General features: G+C 41.7%; 2 protein-coding genes across 4 annotated transcripts; both read right to left on the minus strand.

Moving 5' to 3' along the window:
• Window positions 1-861: 861 nt before the first annotated feature.
• On the minus strand, window positions 862-3,572 carry LOC311506763 (melanoregulin). The gene is made up of 6 exons (XM_084570828.1): window positions 3,454-3,572; window positions 3,061-3,348; window positions 2,723-2,885; window positions 2,433-2,523; window positions 2,196-2,359; window positions 862-1,791 (listed from the first exon to the last, which is right to left on the minus strand). The coding sequence occupies exons 2-6, from the start codon at window positions 3,153-3,155 to the stop codon at window positions 1,582-1,584; spliced, it is 723 nt and encodes a 240-aa protein (XP_084426954.1). The 5' UTR covers window positions 3,156-3,348; window positions 3,454-3,572; the 3' UTR covers window positions 862-1,581.
• A 478-nt stretch (window positions 3,573-4,050) lies between these two features.
• stard3 (StAR related lipid transfer domain containing 3) lies at window positions 4,051-14,736 on the minus strand. 3 transcript variants are annotated; one of them, XM_084569910.1, is made up of 15 exons: window positions 14,566-14,736; window positions 13,089-13,327; window positions 12,883-12,960; window positions 12,563-12,640; window positions 12,426-12,479; window positions 11,962-12,082; window positions 11,773-11,880; window positions 11,603-11,658; window positions 11,418-11,510; window positions 10,487-10,549; window positions 6,858-6,953; window positions 6,688-6,767; window positions 6,447-6,551; window positions 6,229-6,322; window positions 4,051-5,786 (listed from the first exon to the last, which is right to left on the minus strand). In XM_084569910.1, exons 2-15 carry the CDS (start codon window positions 13,299-13,301, stop codon window positions 5,664-5,666), a joined length of 1,362 nt encoding a protein of 453 aa, XP_084426036.1. In that variant the 5' UTR covers window positions 13,302-13,327; window positions 14,566-14,736; the 3' UTR covers window positions 4,051-5,663. The 3 variants fall into 3 exon arrangements, with proteins under 3 accessions (XP_084426036.1, XP_084426037.1, XP_084426038.1); XM_084569911.1 differs by having other exon boundaries at window positions 14,389-14,736; XM_084569912.1 differs by lacking the exon at window positions 14,566-14,736 and having other exon boundaries at window positions 13,089-13,903.
• Window positions 14,737-16,697: the final 1,961 nt, after the last annotated feature.

Consider the following 16,697-nt stretch of genomic DNA (forward strand, 5'->3'; position numbering starts at 1 on the left):
CCCCCCCAACCCCCCGCCCTCTGCCTCCTCCACACGAGGAAGAACATAGTCTTGCATAACAACACAGCCCCAGCTGCTGCGAAGTGACATTTAAATGAGCTGTCACCGGGAAAGAGACAGGGATTGGGTTGGGGAGAGGCAGTGGAAGGGCAACCGCAGGATAAAGCCCGGGTCTGTCTGGGAGTCGTAAATATGGCAAAATATTGTGAGTGCAGGAGTATATCTGATTTTATGAGACAGAACAATGAGTTTGGGGAGACGGAGAAGAGCCTCCTACACCAGGTCAGCCTGCCACAGTGTGCTCGGTTAACAGTAAGACGAATCTGAGGGGAAGTTAACTTTCTATTGATTCTTGCACAATCTCTAGCTCGACTATCTTCATATCTGCGCCACAGTCTAGTGTTATCGGCTACTTGTGTGTGTATTTGTGTGTGTGTGTGTGAGGCACCGTGCCATCAGACTGGTGCCGTGCTCAAACATGTGCCCTCACCAGAGTGTCTCTCTTATATAACAACAACAACAAGCAGCTGACCACCAAAACACCATCGTCACCATCCATCTTGCAAACCAGCCTGCTCCCAGGGGGGGGCGGTGTTCAGAAGCCAGACAGGCCGCACCAGAGCAGGATCTGTGGACTGTCTGCGGATCGGTATGAGCCAGCCACGGGTGCACAGCCGTCAGGCCTCGTGAAGGCGTGGGAGCGGACTCTAGTGTTTCACTTTAAAAGAAACATTGCTTCCGAGATAACTTCTATTCCACGAAGCAAATCCTGTTTAAGTTTCAGACTGCTAAAAGCCGAATTCTTTTATTCTTTGTTTCACTTTTAAATCAACAAGTGACGCAGGAGGCTCAAGGCTGGAACTTTATTTCATGGCAGGCTGCCACATGCATTCATACATCTTTTCACATTGTCGATAAATTGCTGGAGAGGATAAACACCTTAACATGCTTCACCTGAAAGTCCTCTCAGTCACACACACATGACTGACTGAAAAGTTCAACATACAGTACCAACTACAGTGCATTTCCTTTTTGCTGTTCCCCAAACAATTTGATGCCAACAAAAGCAGTAGTGAAGGAGTTAAAAGTGTTGATTACACAAACACATACATTCTGGTCAAATCAGATGTCAGATGAGCTGTTTATTCAGCGCTGTTACCGATCATGTGACTGACTGAAACAAGTGCTGATGATCATAGGACAAAATATAAAGAGGCTCTGCTCAAAAGAACATCGCTACCCTGGAGGTTCACAACAAATGAACAATGAACAGGCTGGGAATTTAATAAAAACTCTTTGCCACACAGAAGCACACATACAATCGACACATGTGTAACAGTGAAGCAGAAATCCGATTTTGACTAGAGAAAACAGAAAAGATGTGCTGTTGAGGGAGAAGGAGGAGTATTAGTTCAGCCTGAAACTTCCAAAAAGCAGCAGCAGCAGCAGCAGCAGCAGCAGCACTATTTGAGGCAAGAAACACTTGAAGGGTAGAGCTGTGAGATTCAGTCATCCGAATCTCCAGGGTTGAGGACTACTGCCCCCTGCCGTGTGTTTATTGTTACTGCAGCCAGCCACGTCTTAGGATCTGTCGCTCAAGTTTCCGTCATCTCGTTCGCTCTCGTCCTCGTCTCCGTCGCCTCTTCCGTTCATGGCCTCTACCCTGGCCAGCAGCAGTGGCAGGCTGAAGCCGAGGCCCGGCGTCTCCTCGTCGGAATCATCCGTTGGAGGGTAGAAGCGCCTCGCCTTCGCCAAAAAGTCTTCAGCTATGTCTAAGTACAGGAGACGATCCTGTGGGGATGTAAAGAAAGACTGGCTGGTTTAAGCAAGATAAAGTAATGGATATATGGGTGTTTTCTGTTGTCAACCTTTGACCTTTCTCTTTCTAAAATCAGTTAAAAAGTTAAATCTTTCCTACTCCACTAAGATTTATTTTGTGACCCCTAGGAGAGGCCTAATACTTAAACGATTACCAAAACGATTAGTGTAGAAAAATTCACATTCACAAGTGGTTCGTCCTGACTTTGTGTCCCTTTTACTCATAGTTAGGACAGGAATACGTCTTTGTGCAGGCAAACTTCAGACAAAGCACTAGCTAAACCTAAGCTCCATGTGCAAGAACCCTGTCACTTGAGGGAGTTCAGAGCTAAAGGTTGCTGCAGCTCAGAACCCCCCCCCCCCCCCCCCGCTCTCACCAGGATGAACAGATATCTTTCTGGCGGCGGCTCCCTGCTGCTGAAGACGGAGGTCTCAGAGTGGAGCGTATGAAGCAGGTCACGGGCTGCCGGGGCGTTACGCATGCGGTCATGTGAGGCACCGGCGGACACCGTCAGCAGAGAGTCGGCCTCAGCCATGAAACCTGGAAAACAAGGCGCATAACCTCAGTATCTACGGTGGGTGATTTGTGTCACCTGTCATGTGTCCGGCCTCACCAAGGTTTTCCAGGATCGTCTTCCATTTCTCTCTGACTTCTCGTCGGGTGTCTCTCATTGCCTCGATGTCGACGCTCAGACGACGATATCCCTAGACAAACAATTAAAGACATTACCATTAACAGCGGTTAAAGTTCTTCTGTTCTGGACATGTGACCTGCTAACCTATAGCTGTTCTCACTGTACTCCCATATAGTTCAGTCTTTTTGCATCAGTTGGTGTCCGCCTTATTCACCTTATTTAAAATGAACAAAACCTCAAATCTAAGTTGTGTCCCTGCCCTCACATACCGTGGATCCCATGCGCGTCTTATTCCTGGCTTGCAGCAGGGAATAAAGCGTCCGGTCGTCCTCTCTCTCACTGTGGCTGGGGTCCCCAGGCTCACTCCACAGGTTGGTCTCCTCATCTCGACGCTTCTGGACTTCACGGTTGAAGTACTCCAACGGATCCTGACTGTGTGGTGGGCCAACACACACAAGCGGTTATTACACCAATGCATGAAGAGATTTTAAACACACAGTCTGATGGTTACACTCTTTTTTTTTTTTTCTACTATTCTACACTTGTGCAATGAATGGCTATGTGGTATGTGGTGATCAGCTTTCTCTTTCCTGGCCTTTCATCTTACGGTACTAGAGGCTGCTTTTCATCTTCATCATCTTCATCGGCCACACAGCAGCAGCAGCAGAACTGCATGCAGCACTTTTTGAAGGTGGCACCCATTGTTAAGAACAGTCAGCTGGAGGCAGAAAATCCAGAGGGAAGTGGTGTTGCTGTTCTTTCAATGGTCTTCCTTCAGACTACAAAGACGGATCTGAACGAACTTGGCTGGTTTGCTGTGGCTCCACAATGCAGCTGTCCTCCTTGGATGCGCTCAATAGATTCTTTACAAAGAGGACCTTATTTCACAAAAGAACTGGCAAAGTAAAAAAAAAAAAAAAAAAGACATCTGTGTTATGTGATCCACTTGAAAGTTTAAGAAAAAAAAAAGTTACAAAACAAACCGATCCCCGAACTCTACCTAATTTTCAGCTGCCCATTTTCCAGGACCTCGAAGCTGCTCCACGTCCAGCAGAGGTTTGCCCTCCAGATCACCGGCCAGAGCCCGTCCGCGCAGAGGAGCAGCCCTTCTCATCAGCCTTACATTGAGGACAATGAGAGCAGTGAGATGCTCGTGCTCTCATCGATTTTTAAAAAAACACTCTTATTCACACACCCACAGCCTCAGAAGACAGTCACAGCACAATCATGTGAGCTGCTCCACTGCTTGTCCTAAGCATTGTGTTTTGCCCTGGGGACACCACATCTCCTCTGGGAGAGCAGGTCTGATTACACACTCTGGAACACATCTACCATGGCTACATTGATTTAAAGATCATTTAATTGTATTGTCTACAGAAATGAGTCGACATAAATAGTAACCTCTGTTTGAAAAAAGTCAGTAGCTCCACTAGACTTTTGCTTTAACTATGCTGGAGTGTGTGACAGCCAGGCTTGGAGGGTGACTAGGCCTCTAGCCTAATTCTAACGAGTTTAGTTGTGGGCTCTTTTGCAGCTGTACGGGTGTCATACATGTGACAGCGTCTCAAGTCACACGGCACCAGCATTCATGACGTAAACACTGCTATGCTTAAAGGCAAGGAAATACATACACGGAAACTACGGTGACTTGGCGATCAGGAGTCACTCACACTGCACTGATTTGATATATTTTATTAGACATAAGACACTGGTTAAGACTCAGTAAAAACTGTTGGTCAGTGGTGATGGCTTTGAATTAACATGTTTGGTGAACCATTACAGACAAAAACTATTCAAGAAAACAGTGACTTATAAGCAGGCTTCATACGTATATAATGCACCTTTGTATAAGGTGTTAAGCATTGATTTAACGGCATGAAAGAAATGCAGAGGAAAAGAAAAGGCAGACATGTAATGTTACTGTGATAAAGGCACCACATTATTGATAGCAGTATTATCAGTTGACATTCCTTCTGTACAGTCAGAAGCTAAAAATCCATCATAATGTCTGACTGCGATTACAGCTTCCACAAATACACCCCGAAATAAGGTCCTTTAAAAAGAACAACTGAATCAAGCAGTGTCGTGCTTCAGTACTGAAGAGCACAAGGAAGATCAACTCTCTCTATCGCATAACAGATTCAGTAATGAACCATGATATTTGTTTTGAGGTACATCACAACACTGACTTGAAGAGTTTGAAGCAAAACTGTGTCCGGATGGTACGTTTCTTCATGGTTAAAACTGCGTAATGCTTTGTACTGCACAGTAAAAACTTCTGATGACAAATAATGAGTTCAGCTATTTTGCCACAAGGCCACTTGAGGTTATTGGCACAATGATAGCTTTAATAAGTATACAGTATCCTAATTTATGAACTTTATCATCTTCAAGTGTCTTCGGCGACTCTTAACAGCCCCCTGATCTGACTCGTGGTTTCACTGATCTCAACATATAATCAATATTAAAACCCCTACAGTAACACTTGACTAAATGTTAGCGGATAGATTTTTTGCAAACAAAACCAGAAGACCTTCACTGAGTGGATTAGTGGTGTCTCCCTCTAGTGGTGACCAGACAGCAGAGCAGCCTCCCCTGAATCTTTCACAGTGTAGCAAAGGTGAACAAACGGTGTTAAAATAGCTTTCACCCATTGAAGTGTTGTTAATATGGCCGTGAAGTGTACTGCCTAAATATGGCTGTGAGAGAAATATTTAAAATGGTGCAGAGAAAAGAGACGCAAAAATATCTTAAAGAAAGCAGAAACACAACAGCGGGCAATTTGTGCATTGTGATAAGGCTCAGAGACAGTTGCTTCAGTCAGGCTTTTGTAACAAAACAGTGAGACGCCCACAGTGAGAGATCACTTCCATGTCCATTAAAACTAAAGTCTACTCCGACTCAGGATCCATTGCATGGTAAGAGACACAAAAATACAATGTGATCTTCAAAAAACCTTGATGATGAGGCGGAATATAGTCTTTGATAACCGCATTCCTCCCGGTTTCATGTGCCTGAAATATGGTAAATGTCTCACACGTCCTAGAAGTGCAGTCTTTTCATTTATGTAGCAGATCCACTGAGCTTAGAAGCGTCACTGGGGACACTGCTACGTCTGTTTCTGGGGTTCAAAAAAAAAAAAAAACTTTTTAAAAAACCAGTAGTGACACTTCCCAACCGAAGGCGACACTGCCGGACAGCCCTCCAGTCCTAAGTGTGGTGGTGTGAGCGGTGAGAAGGTCGCAGGTCGGTGATGCGTTGGCGTAAATGGGACATAAATTCAAACATGGTGGCCGCCAGGCTCTGGTGGATGAGGTAGCGTGGCAGGCGGCCCTGAAGAGACACAAAAAAGAGTGTTAATTGGTTAATTTGTGAAGTGTTCGCAGGAGGTTATTACACTCATATAACTACAAGTTGTAAATAACTGCCAGATATGGAAAATTCCAGGTATTATGGAAAAATGGTCAAACGCTCTTCCTCACAGGATATTTTGACCATTTTAATAGTCAAAATAAAAATAAAAAAAAAAGTTCAGGCAGACATTTTGAGGCTTAAGTGTTAGAGGCTTACATACTGAGTCACTTCTTATAAGCCACTGCCATGTGTTCTGTCCTGGCTCAGTTTTTTCACTGTCACTATTTGCAGCTGCAAAAATGTTCTTTCTCCAAATACAGATTATTCCAGTTTTACCAGTCTTAAAAAAAAGAAAGATCATCCCATCAAGGCCTAAACATAAAAAAAAATTCTGGAGTCATTGCAGGGTGCATTTCCTCACCTTCAAGTCTGTGTTGAGCACCCAGATGAAGGTGCAGACGGACGGGTTACTGCTGGATTTGAGGACAACAAATCCTCCTGGACCGTTTTCTCCCCTGACAGCAATAAAAATAAAAAAGACAGAAAGTTAAACTAACACTAGTGCCCTTTATCAGATCGATATGATGTTCTAATTTAGAGGATCAGTGACAAGGGGTCCAGCCAGAGACATGGTCTGACCTGACGTAGCGACCGCATGGAGGTTTGACGTCATGGTTGGTTGCCATGCCAGCAGACATGTAACAGTCTCGTTTGCGCTCCACTCGCCGAACATTGACAAAGTCCCTAAAGTGAGAAGAATCAATTGGGCAATCAATATACTTAATTTCAGACCTAAAGTCCTGCTGAGATAAAAAGACAAGACAGGAAGACGACAATGAGAAAATGTCACATATTAAAGCCGGTTGCCGTGCTGATGTACCTCGCTGACACGACTCCCCCTGCTGCGCCAGAGGAGACATCGTATGATACCATGGTGTTGTCGTCAACCCTCTGAAGGATCTGAGGAGAAGACACCGAACAATATCACTTTTTAGCAGCGCCCAAGCAAACATTGAAAGATGACAGAAAAAAAACAGAAAGACTGGTCACCTGGCAGACAGAGACAGTTTTGTTCCACTGAACCATCTTCTCTGGTTGAAGGATCACCTCCTGATAGACGAGCTCAGCAGGACACTGCATCAAGGCCTGAACATGACAAAAACAAGGCTATAAACAAATCTATCCAGTTAAGTATTGTGAAACACATAAATATGTGTAATATATCGCAGCTCATCGTTGACTGCGTGTCCCCTTGACCCATATTCCATCGTATGTGTGATATTACAGTGACAGCTGTTTTCTGTACTGTCGCCTTTAGGAAGAGGTCAGCACTGGAGAATTCAAACGTCTAATTTTAACTTGTGATGACCATTTTCAAAACCAGTTCTCATGTGCATGTTTATGACTGCTGTCGTGTTAGAAGACCCCGCCACGGTACAGAGATTTCCACACCTTAACAATGAGGTTATTGTTGCTCGATTCATAGACAATTGTTTTCATACATCATCTTGGGAAAAATAATTTGCACACAGATGGTTCTAGTTAACACAGCGTGCTTGTACAATTTTGGGATTTGCGGTTCAGTGCATCACTCCTATTATAAAGACCGTGGCTGTAAAGCCTGGAGCCAAATCTGTGTAGAAACAAAGCAAAGCAGTATTCAGATATATTCACCAACAATCAACTTAAGTTGATGGCATGACTTTCATTTTAAAGCATAGATTTACAAAGTATTGTGTTGACACTCTGAGAAGGCGTCGAAAAGGACTTCTAGAGGGCAAACAAGGATCAGGATTTAAAATATTTGAAAAATTGACTGTGCAAATATTTTATAATGAAGGAAACACAGTTGATATCTTAGCCCACAAAGGACATGCAGAGTGTTTTGGCAATAGAAATTGAATCTAGACTACACTGTAGCTATTGTTAGTCTCCAAAGACTTTTTTTTTTTTTATGGTTTGCATTTGCACTGCCAACATAAGGCTGAAGTAACATAATGGCTTGCAACGCCTTTTAGTTCTGTGCAACAGCACCTCTTCGTTTTGTTTCCGTTTTGAGGCTGGCATTAAGAGCGGTTTACATTTCTGCAACAGATCAATACAGAGCCTACCCAGTGCTATGCATTTATACTGCATGAGCACTGATCTGTAATTACTTGCTAAAATGCCACTTTTCCACTATTCTGTGGCTAGTCAGCTGAGCTGGCTACTGGAACTGAGCAGCTCATGTTGGAGTTGGAGCTAATAATAGTAAACAACTATTACTCAAATCGATGTTTAAAAAAAAAAAAAAAGAAAAAGAGAGAGGATATGTCTTGAGAAGATGAGTGTAGGAGGAAGAACTTTTACGCATTCCTTTAAAATGCTAATTGCCGGAAGCCTGAAAGACAGCCTAACTTTCCCTGTTGGAAGTTGGAAAGTTGGATTTGAAAGGCTCCGTTGGGAACTGGTCATGCTCCGACAAAGATCTGCCAGGCCAGTCGTATCATTAGAGCAGGATTTATGCAGTGACGGACAGAAGACTAACGGCATCCATGTAATGTGCGCCATCTGAAGTTCTTTACAACAAAATAGCTCTGAGTGGTTGGAGGAATATCCAGTTGCATGTGGAGGCAGTTTTTTTTCTCTGTATTGCTTAAAAACATGCCTCATAATGAAATTCAAATGGTATGTTATCAGACTCATATTCTGATATATATCTGATAAGAACTAGACTGTTATCAGTCATGTAGTGCAGACACACGTATGGCAATTCATTCACACTCGTGAAAACAAATGCATTCAACAGTTCTGTACTAACTCCCCTTGTTCTAATGTCAGTTTATGTTGAAACGACGTTAGAGAGTTGGTTAATCAACCGATAACCATTTTGGAGGATGTGGTTTGTGGTGCTGTTAAACACAGTTTAAGACAGTTTAACAGCACCACTGACTAAAATATGGTGGTCTAAATAACAGAAACGTGTGTCGACACAAAACAATAAAGTTCAATAGGACCACGAACCACAGCCTCCAAAATGAAAACACAGTTGAATCGACAGCTCTTAAGTTATTTGAAACAAATGTTGAATACCACAGCTTTCATGAAGCTAAGATGTATTGCAGGACTCTTATTCGAAGATGTATTCATTAACACTAGTGTACCTAATGAACTGGCAAGTGAGTGTATGTTATTATTAGGGCCGGGACTCGATTAAAAAAATGAATCTAATTAATTAGAGGCTTTGTAATTAATTAATCGAAATTAATCACATTTTAATCGCATATAAATATTTGACCTGAGAACAGTGAGAAGTAATTTTTTTCATATGGATTTTTAGTATACCATTGAATAATGACTGAATACATAAGCTTCAGCAACAAAATATTGTTTATTTTTGTTCAACCAAGTCCAACAGACCAGTGCAATTTTGCCATTAAGTGTAGCAATAGCATATTTAGAAATATAGTAGCCTACATTTCAGAAATTCAGGTACCCTATAGGTAGGTAGACCTTCTGTAAACTATGTTTTTTTAAGTAAAACACAATACTTTCAAGTACATTCAGAACATTGGAAACCCTGACTATTACTCTAGAAAACATCTCTCTGTTGCTTCAGAAGCCATAACAGACTTTGTTGATTTACCAACAGCTGGTTTCAAAAAATAAAATTAATTCCCATCCACGGGGCCAACCAAAGCGGTCTCATCAGCTTCTTCGTTCATGTTCACTGTGGTTTGTTGTTGTCTGAAGTAATGAACGCTAGTTGGTGCTCCAGTATAATCGGTCCGCCGAAACTCATCCAGTGAGAAACATTCCGCGGTGCAAAAATAAGTGTGATTAAAATGCGTAAAAAATGTTTAACGCGTTATTTTTGTGTAATTAATTAATCTTAATTAACGCGTTAAAGTCCCGGCCCTAGTTATTATTAAAGTATATTCAATATTTTTAAACATACATTTTTGCTATAATTTCATATTATAAATGTCACTTCCACCTTCTGATACATGAGCTCATAGATAAATAGATAGAATTTAAAAGACAAGACTGACCTAGATTCTATAATCTTCCAAATAAGCCTCTAGGTCAAACTAATCAATAACTTATTAGAAGTGTGTCTAGAAGAAAAAGCAAATATGACACTGTGTTGATTGTGTGTTTCCCTGTTTATCATTTACAGCTGTAAACCCACAAGATAAAGTGGTGGACCATTTTGAAAACACAGCGCCTCAAACTGCCTTCAGTTATAGAGCATCCTGTGAACAACACACTTCCTCTGTGGGAAATTACACATGCAAGAAGACTTTCCCTTTCCCTGAATCCTTTCTAAGAGGACCGTGGCCTCTGTGAAGCTATCGTGACAGAACAAAGCCTGTGATTTAATTTAACGTCCAATTACTCTGGATTATTTCAACACTATACCCTTCTGGCGTTGTTTAAATATGTACAGGCCCATCAGCTGTAAGCTGTACTGGGCTATAACAAAGTGTTAAAAGGAATTATGGAAGCCGACTGCCAGTAAGTCTGATAATCTAACAGCTACACTAACAGTGTACAGGGGGAAATTAGGCTCATATATAAAATGCCACAGAGACAGAAGACGTCATTAAACAGCCTAAAAAAAACAAAACAGTTTGGTGAACTTGATTCCTGTGAGTCACTGGTGAGTTTCAGTGTGTGTACACAGAGCATTACTGTACCTTCAGAATGAAAGTCTTTCCATGGAAAGGAATCTCCAGAGTGTAGACAGAGTCCCCCATGTCCTGTCATGAGACAAAACATGTGAATATTTAGACAGTTCCTGCTTCGTTTCAGCCGAAATCATGATTCATTCAATTAGAATACTAAAGCACTACTCCAGCAAAGAAATATAGACTACATTTATTTTTATTTTTAGGATTTCACATTCAGAAAAATACATCCCTGCAGTGGAAAATGTGGCGCGGCAAGTTTTGTGTTTCGATTTCAGTTTGGAGCTGGTACAGTATCTAACATACCTGTTTGACCACCTTCTGACAAATATCTTAAAAAAATCTCCTCACTGCTTTTCAGCGTACAGAACATTTGTCTCACAAGACAAACTGGATTAACCTGGATCTATAAGTGTTTTAAGGGTTATATCTGACAACAATACATTCATCCACATTAGTATTCTGCAAAATTAGCAGAAGCTCTTTGATGGTACCTTCCTGCTCCTAGATTTTGGAAAGAATTGTGACCAAGATACATAGTAAGCTGCTGAAGAATGATCCTATGTGTGCTGTCTGTTGGATAAAGATTTTGGCATTTAAACAGCATTTTTCCGATTACTCATCTCGTGACAAAAACATAAATAAAGTCAAACTCCAGCATTCCCCAAGGCTGTTAGAAAAGTGCACTCAACAGTTGGATTTTGGTTGCATGAACTATAAAAGAAGTCTGTCACCATGATGTGAAGTTTCAAAATATAACGCAATACATGTTGTTACATGTTCCAGTGTAGAGAGTACTATTGATTAAAACTAAAGAGTGTGCATTATGTGCTTAACAAAAACATAGCGGTAAGAGGTAAAGCACTGGACTCTTCAGTTCCTGACATGATCTTTTAGTCAGCCAGTGTGCCCTTAGAGGGGCTCATCAAAATAAACTTACATTATGTTTTTCAAACTTCCAGTTCTCCTCCTGCGCTAGGATCTGTTCTACTACACACATGGCCTCTCGACCCTGTCGGACATACTCCTTCTCCTAGAATAAGAGTGAGGGAAGGAAAAGAAAAATCAGGAAAATAGCAGGGAGTTTTCAAATAGAGAGCAGCTAGCAGAGCTGATTATACAGACCTGAGCAGTGACAGCTTTGCGCCCAAGACCCTCCTCATCCGGATCCTCCTCAGAGTCTGCAGACACAAGTTCAGGGTCAAAAGTCAATTAACGGCTGCTGCACACTGGAAAGGTTGAACCCACTGAGGCTTATTAAACAGGAACTTAAATAGGAAGTGGAGAAAAATCACCTGAATCAACCACAGATTCGGGCGGAGAATAGAACTGTCCGTCTGAAACAGCGCGGGGGTGGATCATGGGGGCTCGTTCACATGCTGCGTTCACCGCTGCTAGGTACGCTGACGTCAAGAGAGAAAAACATTCAAAAGAGAGATTTTTGGCAGAGGGCTGATTGAACTGGCCGGGCGTTTATGACTCACCTCTTTCGTCATCGGCCTCCTGAGTGAAGACCTTGAAGTCGAGGAACCACGTCTCCAACCACGCCAACACAAACGAGCTGATGGGTAAAACATAGCCAAAGGCATTCTGGGACAGGAGTTCCTAAGAGACAGAAACCGGGTCAGTCATACCGACACAGAAGCATATTAAAACGGCTACTGTTTCAGCTTCCATAGCAGAAGTGGCAACGTACAAAAAGGTCTATTGAATTCTATACAATTGCATCTGATGTGAAGGATACTAAAGATAAGAACATGTGTTTAATTCTCTGCTGCAAACCACTGTAAAATCATAAAACCTCTAATCAGAACGTTGTTTAAATAGACTGAACGATCGCCAGCGTAAATGCAGAAGTGAAAAAGATGAAGCGGTTTCAGCTGATGCGCTTGCACCGCACACATGCACACGCGTGGAAGGGTCAGATTAGCAGACGTGGGACACTCACATTAGCTCGAATGACCTTCACAACGAGGAAGACGCTGGTCACCAGAGTGGTAACCTGCCGAGCAGAGAAGATCAGAATTAAAAAAAATGAGGCTTTTATTTTGTCAGTGTGTTTTTACTGCGATTGAGGTGACTTACCGCGATGACCCACCAGTGCTTCAGCCGAAAAGCGGCATAACCCACTTGTAGAAACAGGAAACGAAACAGGGCAAGAAGCTGAGGGAAGGAGGGAGGAAGGGAAAACAAGAATAAGCTAAAGCATTTAATGATATCACGTGTTGACTTTGCAAATATTGTCTCCCGTGTGTCAGTAAATTCAAATGTGTGACTAACCTTGACGTTTAGCTAGAGGGCTAGAGCACAAGACTTTTTGAAACAACTTATCATGATCTAAACTTTAAAACATAAAAGCTTGAAATTAAACTCAAATATGCACAAATCTGGATTGACCCACTTACAACAATGTCAAAGAAGGAAGAGCTGAAGGTATATCGGACGACCTCCTTTTCTAAGCTGTCCCAGATTGAGCTGGAGATCTGCAGAACAACACAGCAAACAGAGTTTTAACTGTATTTGGCGTGAGGCACAAAAAACACCAAAACTCTAAAATGAAAACACGCCTTTAAAAATGTCCTCTGACTGTCGAGCCCAGACGAAGACTCACATTCAGCTCAATAATCCAGAGAAGAGCCACGAAGAGGAGATCGAACGTCACGAAGAGACAGAAGGTGCGGCGGACGTCCGAGATGACCTTACGCTCTGCGGGAGGCACGAACAGGTAGGGCGAAGGGATGGACAGCGACGTGGAGTAGGAAGCGTTCAGGGAGGCGATGGCAGGGAGGCTGCCCCCGAGCTCCCTGTAATCTCCACCCGACATTCCTGGTGTGAGACAGGAAACTCCCCCTGCAAGGTGAGAGGCTTTTCATTGGAGATTCAGGCATCATGGAGTCAAATGAGAAGTTGATTCCTCAAGAAGGATTATTTTGTTATAATTAAGAGAGATAGCAAGATGTCAGTCACAACAATTGACTGAACTCGGATGATAACATATCAACTTCAGCCAATTTGTCTTCATCAGGACGACATCTTCATCATAAAAATACAGCTAGAAAAAGGAATTATGTCGCAATTAGTTTCACTATAATGGACTTTCACGGAAGGTTACACTGCTCTGCACCTTGTGTGTGTGATTGCCAAGTTGGAGATAGATAACAGCAGAGGTTAACTATCCTCCACCAGCCTCTCTGCACAGCATGGAGTCCCATGACTTCCCACGCTTCACTGTGGTTTTGATAAACAGCTTATGACAGGGTTTTTAGAACAGAAGCCTTTGTCGTACCCTTTAGTTTGTAGTTTTAGGTTAATACTTTTGTTTTTGTTTGTGCTGTCTGGTGTATGAAAGCCTGACGCACGACTCAGATTTCTAGACTGACCAAGACATAAAATGTGCTTCCTGAAAAGGATATTTAACAGTAGGTTTTGGTGAATGTTTGCACTATGAAGTCAGGTTCTGGCAGAATAAGTGTCTCAAACAAGAAAACAGTGTTTTTAAAAAAAAATAAAATAAATCATATTAGACTATTGGACCCTTGTTAGCCCAGTGAATCACAGTCAGTCGGTGCTGAGTGAGTTTCAATTATCTCTTTAAATACTCGTAGACAATGAACATGAGTTAAGCACAACAGATCATCTCGGCCTTACCGAGAAAACTACGGGATTCAAAAACATCTGATTCAGTTTCGTTTACGACCTTCCCTCACTTCTGCTAAAAACAAACAACTGACTCTGTTAGCAAGCTAACTTCTTAACGCTGTCAACCGCAGTAAAAAAAACAAGTCAGACAGAAAACAATAACCAGATATGTTTGTTACGACTCTAATAAAGAAACACGTAATAGATAATGGTCAGCTAATGGATAGAAACGGTGGTTAGCTACACCGGTTAGCTTACAATCGCTAACTTACCTTCGTTTCTGAACAAGTTGCTTGCTAACTGTCACACCGTGAAGAAACATGTAGATGAGACACCCACATAATGTCTCAAATAAACAGAGGCAGGAAGCAATGTGACGGAACGCGGAAATGCTGCTAAGCTAAATGTCCGTTTACAAAACAAAAACAAATTTAAGACATTCAACTCACTTGATTTACCGCAACATCATCGTCTAGCAAGCCTTCCGGGCTGACCTTTCAAAGAAGAAGTGTAGCGGCAAGATGATTCACCGCCTCGTACCAAAACGCACACGATCACGTGACCAGCTCCTCAGCACGCAGTTTGTGCTTGCGGTGGCGGTTTTATTTTGAAGGTCTGTACCGGATGTCCCAGTGTTTTTTTTTTTTTTTTTTCATAGACTGTATAAATGAATCTTTGTACCGATTTAGCGCCGTCCAGGGGCCACTAACCTTAACTGCAGCTCTGTTGGTTTTAAATGTGTTTCGGTTGAACAAAATAGGGTAAATAAAAAAAGGGTTCAATCCATACCTGTCAAGTATCCCGTTTTGGCCGGGAAAGTCCCGTATTTTACCCTTCTTTCCCGCCGTCCTCCCGTATTAGTATTTTCCCGTAAATCTCCCGTATTTTAACATGCGTTATTAAAAAATAATAATACCCCGGGCCCGGGCGGAGTAAAAAAAAAAAAAAAAAAAATATTCCCAATCTGAGCTCTGTCACTAGCCTCGCGATAACTGCCACCTGCAGTAGCATACTACAGGTACTGTAGATCGCGATGGTAGTGCGGGTAGATCACGTGCCATTGAATTATTATTATTATTATTTTTTTTTTTATGTTAGTCTAAAACATGCAGCCATTGCAACTCCAAAACAAACAGCAAGACAAAGCTTCATCTTTATTTTTACTTTATAGTTGCAACATGCCCTCAGTTCAGAGGCACACATCCACAGCCACGCAACAACTCCAGACTACCGTCTTTCTTAAAGAGACAGCGCTATTTTTGTAAAGGTGCAGTGCACCAATTTTTCTTGATAAAAATAAAAACAAAGATGGATAGAGCTTTTAACACTGTAACAACTATTAATATGACAATTAAAAAAAAATGTGTATATGTATATATATATATATATATATATACGGGTAGATCACTTTGACTTGGTCATTGTAAAAGTAGCTCGCAAGCCAGAAAAATGTGGGCACCCCTGATATAAGGGATACTGGAGCTTGGTTGGGGTGGTGGGACTGCTTGCGGCGGGCGCCGGAAAATTTCCCTTATTTTTAAATCCAAAACTTGACAGGTATGGTTCAATCCCAAATCAAAAGTAAACTGAAAATGTGCCTGGAGAAAACATGCCACTGCCCTAACATGTCTTTAAAATGCTCTTATGCTTACCATGCGAACTATAACTTCACACTGAAACATCCGGTGAGGGCATTCAAAATAAAGCTTTCAAGATAGGTACAGGCAGAAAAGTCAGACTCAAAGCGCGCTGCTGGAAATGCTAGAGGCCTTTAAAAGCCCGAGTTCACGTCCACACGCCAAAAATCACTGCAAACGCTTTAGTAACAAAACTTTGCAAGAGAATGACCAAGGGAATAACCTAGAACGAACTTCCGGTTTCATTGGCAAGCAAAATTAGCCACTATTTTAAGTCAAGATGCAAAACACAATCCTTGAGCGTTTCAGAGAAGCAGGTGGAGAACGACTGAAACATTAAAGATTTACATATATATTATACACAAACTGGTTGCAAATAATCTGAATCTGGCCAGCTCAGGGAAAATTAGAAGAATGAATGAGCGGATGGACAAATCAATAAAGGTTGTACATTACAAAAATTATCTTCTTTAATTCTTGCATATTTTATAATGTCCTCTATCTGGTACTGTTGATTGATTGGTGATGTTTTATGTATACAGTCCCTGACAAAAGTCTTGTCACTTGTCCATTTTGTAGAAACAACAGTTTATAACCTGATTTTTAATTAATCCATTGGTTTTAGAAATGGCTCATATGAAAGCTAAAACCCTCCCAAATTATGTTTGATATACTAAAATAAATTTGCTTCACTGAAGAAAGATTGATCATTTAATGAACACAGAAAGGTCAGATTTTGGCAAGACAAAAGTTTTGTCGCCTACAGAAAGTAATGTGAAAATTGAACAAATCATTTACTTCAAATACAAAAATATGATGCATAACATCAGTGAATTAAGTACTGGTGCTGTGAGATCCATATTTAATATCTTGTATGACTTCCATGAGCTTGAAGGACTGCATCCATGCGGTTCGACAATGATTCATATATGAACTGCATCCAT

The sequence above is a fragment of the Chelon labrosus genome (genome assembly GCF_963514085.1).
Source record: "Chelon labrosus genome assembly, chromosome: 21".
NCBI classification, from domain to species: Eukaryota; Metazoa; Chordata; class Actinopteri; order Mugiliformes; family Mugilidae; genus Chelon; species Chelon labrosus.